At 36.0% G+C, this 14,317-nt stretch overlaps 1 protein-coding gene across 1 annotated transcript in view; it reads right to left on the reverse strand.

The window, feature by feature from the left end:
• Positions 1–2,420: 2,420 nt before the first annotated feature.
• KLHL4 (kelch like family member 4) overlaps positions 2,421–14,317 on the reverse strand; it is a 45,922-nt gene continuing 34,025 nt past the window's right edge. The window contains exons 7-11 of the mRNA XM_069811519.1: positions 11,444–11,668; positions 9,760–9,922; positions 6,804–7,016; positions 4,988–5,159; positions 2,421–4,266 (exon numbers count right to left, since the gene is read on the reverse strand). Of these exons, the coding sequence (XP_069667620.1) occupies positions 4,207–4,266; positions 4,988–5,159; positions 6,804–7,016; positions 9,760–9,922; positions 11,444–11,668 (833 nt within the window). The 3' untranslated portion in view covers positions 2,421–4,206. The remainder of the gene's footprint in view (positions 4,267–4,987; positions 5,160–6,803; positions 7,017–9,759; positions 9,923–11,443; positions 11,669–14,317) is intronic.

Below are 14,317 nucleotides of genomic sequence, written 5' to 3' on the forward strand. Positions count from 1 at the left end.
TAAAACCACCGAGGAACTGCTTTCTTTAGAAAATTCAGTTGTGCCATTTTGTTGCTTAAATTCAATATCTGCTCAAATTTTATTTTTCTGTTTTCTAGCACTTAAGATTTTAAACTCATGATAATTTTTGTCATCATTTCATCCTAAAATAGATTATTTTGAAATTAATTCAGGATGTGAGTGTCTAATATTGTTCTTATTCTTTAGAAGTTGAAATGAACTTTCATATCAATAGCTCCAAACAGGGTTGGCAGCTTGTGCACAATCTGATTCCCAGCTGTACAGTTGCACATAAAAGTACCGTGTAAAGAAACAGATACTTGATCACTTCTGCTTTCCATGGCACCTTAATAGCAGATCTCTTAACACCACCTCTTCAGGTAGAGATTGAAGCTTGAGTTTTCACTCAAGGAGAGGGACATGCAGAATTAGTTCTCCACATGTGGTTTTTCAATCCATTCTTCCCCAAGCTGACTGCTTTAATTTATAAGCTTGCATGCAGATTGCTCTCTGACTTTTCTCTGCTTCACACCCTTCCCATCTTTTCCCATTTACCTTTACTTGTATTTGTCTTTGTGTTGTTTCTGTAACAAGATACAGCCTTAAACTTAAAATTTAGAAAGTGTACTAGTTACCACAGCCTGGCCATAGAAATTAGTAGACTATCTCATCACATTACACATACGTGCAAATATTCACATACTCTGCCTCAGTGGTTGTGGTTCATGGTAGGAAGAGCTACTGATCAAACTGATAAATGTGGCTGCATGCTGCAAGCTAAAAGAATGCTACAAATTTTTTTTCTTATGGTATTTTTTTAAATAAGCAAACCTCATGACACAATTTCTTTAGAGAACAGTAAAGAAATACAGAAAGTGTAATTTTCTTCTAATATTCTTTTTGAGACTTTCTTAAACTATGGAAATGGCAGTATGTTTAAAGATACGCTTAGGGGGATTATTTATATCTAGGTGTTTTTCCTAAGTTCTTGTTTACTGATAAAGCATTTAATAAAATTTGCGAGCTGAAGGAGGGGACAAAGACAGGAGAATTCTGTGTCATCTCTGCAGTTATAACATTTGCAAGCCAAGCAGCAATCAAAGGCCAGTCTTGTGTGTTTGCATTAAGGTACTCACCCACCATTTCTGTTCTTCAAAACTGACCTCTTCTGTGCTCAAGTCTTCATTTCCTTTCCTTACTGTAGGCTTGATTAGGTTTTTAGATATGGCTTTATATTTCGTAAACTGCTCTACTAGCCTAGGACCCGTGCCTGCTTTTTCTCACTTGAGGCTGCGTGCTTATTTGTACCCGAAGCAAACTTCAAATTCCATGCAAAGGCTCGATGAGAAAGACCCGTTGGTATTGGCAGTTTATCGGTGTCTCTTCTGATGTGCCTCTTGCACATATCTTGACATTATTTGCACATTGTTTGTATAATTTGTATTTCAGAGCTTTAAAAATGGGCATTCAATAGCAGTGCTTTCCAAACAAGAGCAGAATAAATGAGGTTGTACTGGTTACTGGGAACAGTAATGTGCTGTTACAGGAGAGCATGAGAAAAGCATGATTTTAGAGCCTGAGTGATAAGCAGTAGTGACCGTCTCCCTCTGATCTACACAAATCTTTATTTATTATATAAAAGAGTGCACATGGCTGTTGCATGACCAAAGCAGGAAAGGCAATGAATAGGGCAAAAATGTTGGTATTTTTATTATTAATGTTTAAAAGTTAACATTTGCTGCAAAAAGATGTTCTAGGTAGGTGGTCAGACAGGTTCCCTATAGGACAGGGGAGAGAGAGAAAGATAAAATTATCATCTACCTCACATTCACAAATGTCTTACTGTGCAGATGCACTGTCAAGCTTGGTGGTTAGCCCTCTTGCATTTGCTTCAGATTATTGATTTGGTGGGAAATAAAAATACCTTCTTCCTCTGATGTGAATCTTCCTCTGTGTGGGCCTGTGACCCACTCGCTGGTGTAGGGTTTGTTCCCTATTTGCTTGGCTCTTCATTTTGTTCTGTGTCAGTAGGGTTTTTTAGTGGGTTTGTTGTTTGGGGTTTTTTTTCCCCTCCACAAAAATAGATACAAAAGGAAAATAGTAATGAAATAAAGTTTCTTTCCTGGCCCACCAAGCTCGCAAGAGATTTGTGTGTTGATCTAGAAATCCACAACAAAATGAAGGTAGTTCTAAGCTGATACACTGCTAAGTTTCTATTGTAGGGCAGCCTCATGTAATGGCTGCAAAAGAAATCATCTTAAAATGTAGTGTACTTTCAGCCCTCTGCAGGTAATCAACTCAGGTTGCCAAGGGCTGGGGTGTGTGAGCCCCTTTCATAGAAAGGACATCCTGACATAACAGTGCTGGTAACTATTTTTGACTCAAAGAATGAAAAAAGATGAACTTTGTCTAAGAAGAAGTGCTAGAAGGAAGGTAAATTTTAGTTTATGTGGACCAGATGCAGTAAGGACACTAAGACAGGATCTTTTCTTCTTTTAGAGTACAGAAATGAGATTGATACTTCTGTGTTTTCTATTCTTGAAAAGATGTAGGATAAAACCCACAAAGTTGTTAAAATATAATCTAAATTTTCTTAGCAGAGAAAGTAAAGTTTATTTGAATGTAGCATGCTATATATAACCATAGCTGATCTTTAAAGTTAAAAATGTTTTTCCTTTTATAAATATGCTTATGAGATTGCATCTTTAGAAGCATTCATTAGGATTATTACTATGAATTTTTTAAAATAGCATATTGCTGAATTCTGAAAACACAGTATTCTATCAGGAAAGTTAGTCTACACGTTCAGAGAATTTTCATCTCTGTCCTGAATTTTCTGATACTGACAAAACAACAACATAACAAACACTAAAGTAGATACTGTCCAAATATTGTGCTTTACAGCATAGAATATCTTACATACATTCTTTTTCTAAAATACACTTTCAGCATTTAAAATGATTAAAAAAAGAAATTAATGTGAAACAAATCAAAACCTTCATTAGAAATTGGCACACAAAAAGAAAATATCATGCATGTGGAATATTATGTGCTCTTTTCAGGTGATTCTTTTCCTGTTTATTCTTGATTCTTTACATTCCCTTAATTTCAAATAAAACATAAACATGCTTATTATATAATTGGTATATAACATTACACAGTGGATATGGGTTTTTTCTTACCATATTTCTACTGTACATGAGAGAAAGCTGGTAATCTTCAGCTGAGGTCAAAGATTGTCATATCAATATGATATAAAAATTTCATTTTGTTAGTTATATTCAAGGAATGTAATTATCTGATTGTTTTAAAATTTAATGCATGGTGATTATCCCAAGAATAGCTGAATTAGTTTAACGCAAACTGACAGATGGTTAGTGGGCAAAGACAAGTCCATGAATAACCTGACACACTGATCAGCATTAAAATATCACATATCTATGCACTGTGAAAGTGATTGGAAATTATATTAGCATTGTGTTTTGACAAAGAGATTTCTTTCTGTTGGCACATACTTAGTAACATAAAGATACTTTAGCCCTACTATTTCTTAACTTGCACTATTCAATTTAATATACTGCTAAAAATGGTTATTCTGTCACAGTACTAGCAATGCCGGAGGTTGAATAGCAACTAAATTCTCTGCTTCTCTGATTTGATTTTAAAGTTAATTTAGTAATTTAATTTCTGAATATAGAAACGAAGTTACTTCTGCAGAGAATATCCTGTTGCCAGTGATATTTATGGGCAAATATTTCTTTCTGTGCAGTTCGCTGTTGAAGGTGTTTCTCTTATTCATTTTCATGTACTTAAAATATAAAAGCTCTTTTTATAAACATTAGCATTACTGCGAACATAGACAAGAAAAAAGTTTATGAAATCTTATACACCCGTTTATCACTTTACTACTGCATTTTATAAATAACAGATACTTTTGTAACAAACCTGAACCATTTAAACATATTGTTGAATTTGTATGCATTAGCTATAATAAAATAATTCACTTATGCAAAATTGTCTGATTTTTGGAATGCAGGAAGACACTTTTGTGCTCTAATATCATAATGGCTCAGAGATAAGTATTCTCTATAATGGCGGGCTGCTAAGATGTGTATAGTCTGTACTGCTTTCTGGAAATATTTCTTATCTTCCTGACTCAGCCTTCATGAAACTCCATTCAGTTTAGTTTCACAATATTTGTGGTCCTCAGGGCAACTTCACCACAACAACACATGCTCCAGCCCTTCCAATATTGACGGGAACTTCCTAAAAAAGAAAAAAAAAAAAAAAAAAAAAGAAGGAAAAGAAAAAGAAGGAAACATTTTTAGTAGACTCCTATGGATAGGAATAGAAGAAATTACTTGCATATTAAGAGGAAAGAAATTTGTTTATTCAAACTTATGTACTCTAAAAAAATTGGATTTAACGAGGGCTCTAAAAACAGAGTTTCGGCTTTTAGGGATAAGGCTTTAGCAGATGCTGAGAGTTACAGGAGTGTAGGCTGGTGTCCTTGCTCTTAACTTTTGTAAAAGACCTTCATATCTTATGTTCCGAAACCATGGACTGTGTAGCTACAAAAGGATCTTGAGTTTTAAATATTACTTCTTGGTCTCAATGGTGACGGCCGTAAATGTGAACTGTTGAAGTGGCCATGCCTCCAGCAGAGAGTATGGCTGGTAAGTACTTGCCAGCTCTAACAACGGTATGGTGCAGCACTTCAAGCACAAAATGCTTTGGGCAAGCTGGTTCACTTGCCCATGTGCTGCCTCTACCCTTTAGTCTGAAAAATTTTATACGGTTATTTCACAGGAGAGGCGACCAATATTTTATACAAGCTACAGTATTACTGTATCCTTATATATCGGTTTTCACAAAACCGGTGATAATTTAGCAACATAAACTTTTTTGGTTTGTCCGTTATTCAGACAGAATTCTTCCTATCTGCAGGAAGAATTCCGATTATTTATTAGGCAATTCTTCCTATTACCTCTGTCCACTCGTTGTTCTGAGCATCGTAGGACTCCACGGTATCCAGGTACGTATGGCCATCATAGCCGCCAACAGCATATAATCTGTCTCCCAGAGGACAAATTCCAACAGCATCCCGAGGTACACTCAGGGGGGCCACTGTTGTCCAAGCATCTGTTTTTGGATCATACCTAGGATGTTTTATGATCAAATTTAGAAAAATAGATTGTAGAAAGACATTTCAAATTTAAATTACTGATATTTGCTTATTTTCTCCTGTACTGTAGTTCAGTTTACACCATGAACTAGTAGAGAGAATTATGAGTAACGTGCTTAAATATTTAATTTAGCCACTAGAGGGATCTTCAAGCACATGAAAAATGCCCATATTTTCCCTTTTTGAGTAGTCTCTCCATTTCTATCAGATTAAACAATCATTACATTTTATACATAAATGAGGCGCGAGGGAATGATAGCATGGCCATCAGTTGACTCAGCAAAGTTAATTTCAATATATTCTTTTTTCTTTCTCCATAAATATTATTTTTTTCCTCCTTCTTGTCAGAACTAATGTTTCCAGAAAATTTCACTGTAAAAGAAGTTAAATATCTCATATAATTTATAAAAGTTTGTAACACAAGATGCATGGCAATATTTTACATCAGTGTTGATTTTATTTCCAATACGTACTCAGTCCATTTCCAACATAAATTCAGGTGAATTCCAGGGTAGATCCAGCTTTATACTGTCTAACTGAGAACAACCTTAGCTGTTGTTATTCACACCAGGGAGTTCAATACTTGCTCCCTTTTCCTTTTTGTCCCCAAATGACACAAGAGAGTCAATGGATACCCACGGCCCATTAAACAGCCAGAGGAGTTGTCCTCACTCATTATGTTCCCTGCTCACCCAGGGCTCAAGTGTTTTCTTGTCGTCCTACATTGTACCACATGCCACCACAGCGGCAAAGCAACATTTGACACACAATACTTCTGTGTCTGAAAAAGAAGTGTCCAGCATTTGCATTTTCTTAAGAACTGTGCTCATCAGTGGAGAATACAAAAATGAGGTTAAATAAGGATCAGATAAACAGTATTTTCATTTTAAAAGGTAATTTGAGAAATGGATATCAAGCCAGGATTTCACTGCTTGCAGCTGTGTGCTACCAAAATCATTAAGCCAATGTATTAATTTTTATAATTTAATTTTATTGTAATACAATTTAATTTTAAACTGTGAATTCAAGCCGAAGTAGTTGCTTTGACCATGTTTACTTTTTTTTTTGCTTGCTAAATCAGACCCTTAGCATAAGCTTTAGCCTGATTTCTTACAGAAACAAGGCTCTTTCTATCAGTCTCTTCCATCAGAATATACCTGTGTAGTGACTACTGCCTGTTTGAGTATGTGATATTTATTATATTTTTAACCTTTTGGTCAATATCAGTCTAATTATTGAAGGAAGACACAACTAAAAAGTATTTAGTTCCTACAATATATGACACAAGTAGCCCAAACCTGGGTTTTGGAACTTGAGAAATAGAAAGGTCACATGCTGAATTTGTCTTGCTTGTTAAGGAGTCTTTACCTGGCTCCTGGGCAGCTCAAATAGAGGGGAGATCTGCGAGGAATTTGCTTCTGAGGGTTAATTATTTTGTTATCACAAGAGCATTGGAAATCAGTTATTCTGCTCAAAATATTATTTTTAAAAGCATAATATGTTTTACAAACATAACATTCCAATTGTGAAGAAATTTCCATTGCTGATACAAATTATTTTGTATTTCCTTCCTGGAATGTAAAAAAAAAAAAAAAAAAAAAAAAAAAAAATTCCTTACCTTTCCACACAGTCGGAAAGTCGAGAGCAGTGGTTGGAAGCAGGTGCATCATGACCTCCCACAGCATATAAAAATCCATTGTACGTTGCGACACCAACGCCCCCTCTTCTCTTGGACATCGAAGCACATATACTCCACTTGTTTGTGTGCGGATCAAAACATTCCATTGATTTTAAGCAGGAGCTCCCATCTCGTCCACCAACAGCATACAGTCTGGGATAATCACCCACAAGAAGGCAAACAATTTCAGTCTTTAGCCTCTCATTTTAATAGGAACTTTATTTGGTTAACTTCATTCAGACCACTGTAAAATTATCATTATGCCCATCTGACAGCTACGCTCTGGAACTTTCTTTGCACAAAGGGTTTTGCATGGTACATGAAGGAAGTTACATTCTTCATTTGCAATGTAAATTTTCAAGCAGTCACATATGAAAATTAATCTTAAAAATGCATGTCAGCTTCTTGAAATGTGAGCTATAGATTGAATTTGATTGAAAGATGCTATGTATGTTTGAAACATATGGGTAGTATTCCCTATGACAGGCTTATGGAGTATTTGACATCTTAGTATTACTTTAAACATTTTTCCTATATGGTTAATATGTAAAAGAACTTCAATAATATCATTATATACCAAAAGCATATGTCAAAAAAGATAATAAATATATTTTCCTCAATGGTTGTATTTAAGAAAGTCTGCTGGACAGAAGTTACCATTCAGGTATGTCATCTTGTCTGTCCAGCCTAAAGGCACTTAGCAAACAAGTGGAGATTTAAACCAGCTGATGTTGAGACATGTAAGAATAAATGGTGGACATTAAGAAGCGGGGGGGGGGGCGGCTTTTTGTCAATGAATTGTACAAAGCCTGAAGTTCTTTTGTATTTCAAGCTAACTTGGATGCTGCTAGGCTATGATAGTAGGCATACTGGATATAATAGCAGACGTGTTTAGATGTTGAGTGTGCCAACTGTTCAGGTCCCTTTCAAATCCTGGCTATTACTTACTGCCACGAAATTGAATTTATGCAGTGCAACTAATTAGAGACCTCGGCAACGTGTGGACTTGTCCGGAGTAAGTCACCTAAAACAGATCAGTTGAATTTTGCTTGAGAAGTGCCTGTTTTTCTCCAGTGACTGGAAAAATTTTTAGACCGCTCTGATGTATAATTTAACTAAAAAATTCTTGACCACTGTTAGAATAATACAAAATTTCTAGCGCTCTCTTCTAATGTTTGTGAATGGAAGACAGACTTGAGTTCGGTTGTGCAGTTTGTTGCTCGACCCATAAAAAACTTGAGGATTTGATTTGTTTTCTTTTCACATCATGGCATTAGATACAGACTACTTGTTTACACAGCTTTCATAGAGAGAGGAAATCACTGTATATACAAACAGATTGGTTGGGATTTTTTTATTTTCTGAAACGTGTCTAGAAACATGGTAGTGTTTCGCATTCTCTAAGGAAAAGAACAAGTATACCATTATTGATTGATGTTTTCAATAGACCATTTATTGGTCAAAAAGTCTTGCTCCACAGAACTTAAAGTCTTTTCTGGTGAGGTTGAATAGAAAAAAAATATGGTGTGACTTAGGAAAACAGGAAAAGGAGAAGCATTCTGCTTGTTAGACCGCAGCAGTAGCACTGAATGATGGACATTTGATCTCAGCTTCCCCTGGTATGCCAGAAATTACATCACTAGACTAACAGACGTGATTTAAGCCAGGCTGGAGACAGCTTGTATCAGGAGTGACTGAGAACAGAGTCAGGATCAGGCTGGATTTCCTCTTTGACAAAGTGGTTTCCTGCATATTGCTGTGGAAGGTACCAACAGGAGTTTCTGGTGAAGTTCATGCTGAGAACATTTCCTCTGAGATACAACAGGGACTTGAATGGGCAGTTCTGCCTCTCTTGGACTTTTGAGTTAGTGATTAAAATCATGTCATGTTTGAATGCAAAACCCTGACTTGTGTGTGAAGAAGTTTTGCATTGGCAAATACCTGTTTGCTGACATCTTTGTTTCTGCTCTTTATCCTTCTCTTCCTCTGGAATTTAAGAAGTCAACAGGGAAGCCAGTGATAAATTTTCAGGATAAATGCAGTTGTCTGCCTGCCACTGTAATACTCCTGGCCCCTACAAACTGTCATTGCTAAGAGCTCTCCACAGATTTAAATAAGAAGGAAGGCTGGCTTAAGCCACAGTTTCCAACATACAAGAAGGTGTTCATTATAGGTTACACAGTAGATTTATGCATGCATCTGTTCCCATGTAAAAGTGCTTGAGTGGCTTTAGTGTCTTAGGAGGATGTTTAAATAAGTTTTGAAAACCTTGTTGGGAAAACCAATGTACAGTGAACACATGACCTCAGTGTATTTAAGCAATAGATGAAGGACAGAATAAATTTGGGTAGGATAAGTCTTACAGAAGGCTGTTTATTCCATACCTAATTATTAAACTTGTCTGTCTTTCATTGAACACACCATATACCTTTAAACTTTTAAAAATTATTCTTGATTGTGAATTGCATTTTAAAATTGTAGATGCATGCAGGAGATGTAAAAAGACAGATGAATGACTGTTTCTGTACACGTTCTTTCAAATAATGCTTCCTTAGACATAGTAATTTTAAAATGTAAACATAAACTTGGAATATTTTTTTAAAGTAGCTGATCTTATATTCCCATAAGTTATATTCCAGGCAAAATTCTGATATGCATGTAATAACATTTTCAAATTGCTGTAACTGGAAAGGGCTGAAATATGTTTAAAACATGACTACAAGTTTGAAAACAATTTACCACACAACAGAGGAGGTTTCCTTTCTTATTTTTGTGCATTATATTTTCTTTTTGTTTTCTCGAGGTGATTAGTTACTGTAAAAGAGAATTTAAGAAACTGTATTTCCAAGGAAGGAAGCAAATGAAAAACCAAAGAGAGTTTTTCCTGTTGACATACTTGCTATTTAATGCTGCAACCCCTACGGTGCTTCTAGGGGTTGACATGCTAGCAACGTAATTCCATTGCCGTGCTTGTGGGTCCCATCTTTCTACGGTATTAAGGTAACTCCATCCATCATGGCCACCAACAGCATACATTGGTCCTTCAAGCATTGCTACTCCTTATAAAATAGAATTAGGAACAAATTAGAGCATCTAATAAGTTCAGTGACCAATACTGTATTTAACTTCATACTTTAATTCCCTGAATGCAGATAAGCAATTTCAGCTGGTATTAAACTATCTAAAAGCTGCCTTGTCATTTGGTAGAACGAACAAAGATAAACAAAATACATCATATATAGTGCTTTTCTGAATAAGCATTATCTTTTGCCAAAAGATTAGAGGAAAGCTGCTTTAGTTCTAATGCACTCTTCTTGGACTTCTATCTCTTCCACTTCTGTTGACCTTGTTGAGACAAATTTGAGCCCCTAAATGAGAAACAATGCTGTTCTTTTAAAGAAAGGTAAAGGTTGAGCCAGGCAATGAAAAATATGCCCAAACCTATCCTTCTTCTGAGCCAGCTGAAGCTCTGTGCTCCTGCTAGCATGAAGCCTGAGTGGGTGTGCAGCTGGCTGTCCTTACTAGCTGAAGTACCATAACATTTTAATGCCTGTAAGGGGAACACACTTTTGATAAGAGATGGCCTGTATCTGTTGTCCTTGGGGCACAGGAGAGCAAACGTGGCTGTTTCTGCAAAGCTTGGTGTGGACATATCCTGCGTGGTTGTCCTTCTCCAGAGAGAAGGCCTTTGGTGCCTTCCCTTTGGGCAGCTGCTGCTCTTTGCTTCCTTTGTTAGCTAAGGCAAAATGTTTGAATCTGACTGCTTAAAAGTTTTCTAAATCTGTCTTTTCAGGCCTAAATATACACGGCCTGATTTTTTCAAAAGTGCTAACTCTCCCCAAAATTACCCTGAAGCTAATAGGAGCTGTAAGTGTAAGGCAGCTTTGCAAACCAGGCTGATGCACAGAGAGAGGCCTAACTTTGGGTACTCAAATTTACCGCTGTGTCCTACTTGTTGGGCAGAATTATGCCCTGGCAGTTGGTAATTATAAAGACTTCAATGAGGATTATTTAATCTGTTTTGTCTTCTTTCCCTTTGCTACCTCCTAGTATTTGCTTTTATAAATTTGACAGACTAGCCGGTAAGAATCTTACGCTATATGTTCTCCACCAAGAGGTGGAAAAGGTCATACAGGCCACAAAGGTTTACTAAATAATTCTGGATCAATCTTTTTCTATTATTAATTAAAATAAAAATATTCTATGCCATTTTAACTTATCAATGATTTCAAGCAATACCTGTTTCTGTAAACTTAAGAGAAGCCAGCTTTTTCACAAGAACTGTGATCTATAAATCATTCAGAAATCACCATATTCCCTCCCTTGCAGTCTCCTCAACTTTAAACTTATCCTTATTTTTTTATAGGTCCAGAAATAAATTCTAGATTTCATATTCATATTATTTGTTCACTGTGAATGTCATAAAATTATGGCAATAGGCAACTCTGTCTTTGAAAAACATCTTCTACAAATATTGCTATGTTATTAAAAGCTTTAAAATTTATGTCAACAGTGTTTGCATCAGTCAAAATTCGTTTGTATGTGATGCAAGGTATTTACAAAGAAAGAGCACCTCTTACCTAGGCCATGTCTGTGTGTTGACATAGGAGGCATTATAGTCCAAACTTTGGTGATAGGGTTGAAACATTCAACAATGTTAGAAGTTTTCAGACCATCTCTTCCTCCCACAATATAGAGCTTGTTGTCAATTACTGCAACTCCAAACTGTAATCGTCTACCATTCATAGTACAAATTTGTATCCAACTGTTAGTCCTAAGGTCATATTTTTCAATTGTAGTGGTACCTGTTAAAAACATAAGTATTGTGAGATAGCCATGAACGGATGAGTACCCAGCAGTCAGTAGTCGGTACAAACCAAAATATTATTAAATTCTAAAACATTGAAATTTTGTGTGTGGAATTTACTGTGGCTCTTTGAGAATTTCAGTTACAAAATTTGCACCTGGTGAGAAAGCTGCATTAATTGCATGCATATATGATTGTCAAATCCATGAGAATAAACAGGGGGCAAGAAAATGCAGAATTAAATGCCACAATTTTTTTTAATATTGATCATTTTGGAGAGAAGTTAAATCTGTTACTTATTTAAATACCATGAGGGTAGGTTTTTTGTGGTTTGGTTTTTCTTTTTTTGTACTCTTTATAAACATGGTACATCACAACTATATACTCTTTAACCATGTTTCTGCTTAAACCATTAGTGATATCAAAACTGGAAAATATATCCACATGTCTGTCTGTCTTAGGATTTGGGCATGCATCTTCATGAATAGTCTGGATATTTTCCTTTTTATGGTGGAGACAGGCAGAAGACTGAGTTGTGTGTAAGTACACACTTGGTTCCCACAGGTAGCTTCCCTGAGGTTCGCCTTTGCAGCAGCCTTGCAATAACTGCTTGTCTGCTGTAATATATAAGCTGTATTTTCAATTTTTTCAGGTCACGGAACTTCTAGTAATGTTTTTACTGCAACTATTCATAAGGCCCTAGCTCTCTGCCATTCAAAACTGACACTTTTCCATGCACTGGCTCCTGTCAGTCACTCAGCAGCCGTAATTGCTCCTTTGAGACCTGATTCAGCACAGTGGGGAGAGGGCTGAGTAACAACCAAGGTAGAAGAGACAATTGCCAGTTGCGCATACAGTGCACCCTGGAGCTCAGCTTCAGCTCAACTGAAGGCAACCAGATGAGAAAAACAGAGCTGATTTCCTGCCTGTTCTTTGACTGGGATTTGAGACTAGAGAAATAGTATTTTGAGAATTACAATAGGCAGTTAGTGGCTAAGGAATGATTTACAACAGCAAAACAACCATGCAATAAAGCAGAAAAGAAAAGCAGCATTTGGTTTAGAGATCTGCTAGAGATCATCTACTATACTCGATAAATTTAGTGAAATAAGAGCTTATCTCATGATATCTTTTCTCTCCTCTACATGCTTTTCCAGGTGCATAGACCAGGAAAGAAACTACCAGATCCATCTGCAATAAAAGAAAGAAATTCTACTTTTTCCCCTTTCCTGTCTTCTTTTATTCTGAGCAACTAGATTTCTTTGACTGTTCTTTCCATTTTGTTAGCCTGTTTGCTCTTCTTTGGTTTGATTTCTTCTCATTTATTCTATGCTAATATGTGAGTGCCCCGAAGTTCTCAGTTTCAAAAGAAGTATCTCACGCTAGCTAAAAAAACAGGAAAAATACATTAAGGTATACAGTGTGTTCATACATACCCTGTAGGCTGTAATTTTTACAGAGGCTGGAAGGTAGGTTTTGAAAGTTAGTGTGGTTTAGGCACACTCACATTTTTCAAAATACCAGCCCAAAAGTAGCTCTTTGATCTTCTGAACATTTGAAGTTGAGATTTTACTTCATATACCACCTGAGATAAGCACAAAGCCAAACCTGGCATTCCCTGAGAGTTTTCTTTATCACAGAAAGCATATTATTGCCAGAGGTGGTAGTTACTCCTTCTCAGAGCTGTTCTTCCAGTGCAACGTAGTTTCTTAGGTGCTGTTTCCTTTATTTTACAATCCAGCACAGGCTCAAAGTATGAGTCAGAGCTGTAGAGGACAGCAGGGAGGAGAGGAAGTGCTGTTCTTCTTAACCATCAAAAGGCAAAAGTTCAAACAATTGGCTTTATTCCAAAGTAATAAGTAAAAGAGGCACCAACAGGAAGTGCAGATGTTGACTGAAATAGCCCTTTCTTTGAATAACCTTTACTGAGAAAAACTTATTAGAAAATTTATTCTTAGTTTCATGGAAGTTAGTTTAAAAATTACCTTGAATTCTCGGTTGTTTTATATAATTCATAAATTATCAGTATCGCTAATGAAACTATACTAATTGCTACAGTTTAACTTCATTTTGCTAAGTTGTCCTAAGAATGAGTGTTTTCATGTTGTGATGGTGATGAATGTGTATTTTGCACTTGATTTGATTGCATAGAGATAGTAAGGTAGCACTGCAAGATCTCTCATATAGGAAAACTCAGTCATCAGCAACTTTTTGCAAACCATGAAATGGATTAGCTTCTTTGTGGTTCTGTTAAAAGTGAACTCACACAGCTAAAAGTTCTACTGTTCAGCAAGTCGCTAGACTTTAATTATAGTTCTTTGGCTCCAAGCTGTGGGTTTGAAGTTAAGGTTCCTGTAGAAAATGATTAATTATACTCCCTACTAAAGAGAATAGTGTAATGTGTAAAGCTGTAAGCTGATTGCAGTTGTGAAAAATCAAATAATAAAAACTGGAATACATTTATAACATTTAACTTTCAACTACAAAGCTGCAAAAAACCTGTGTATGAAGTCCTGAAAAAAAGCTGCACTTACTGTTGCACTCACGGTAAAGTACAAATTTTTCCATCTGAAATTTTATAATAAGAATTGATAAGCTTTAGCTAAGAGTTCTCCATAGTTTAGCAATGCTTTTTGGTTTTATTTTC

The sequence above is a fragment of the Haliaeetus albicilla genome, chromosome 23, assembly GCF_947461875.1.
Source record: "Haliaeetus albicilla chromosome 23, bHalAlb1.1, whole genome shotgun sequence".
Lineage (NCBI taxonomy): Eukaryota > Metazoa > Chordata > Aves > Accipitriformes > Accipitridae > Haliaeetus > Haliaeetus albicilla.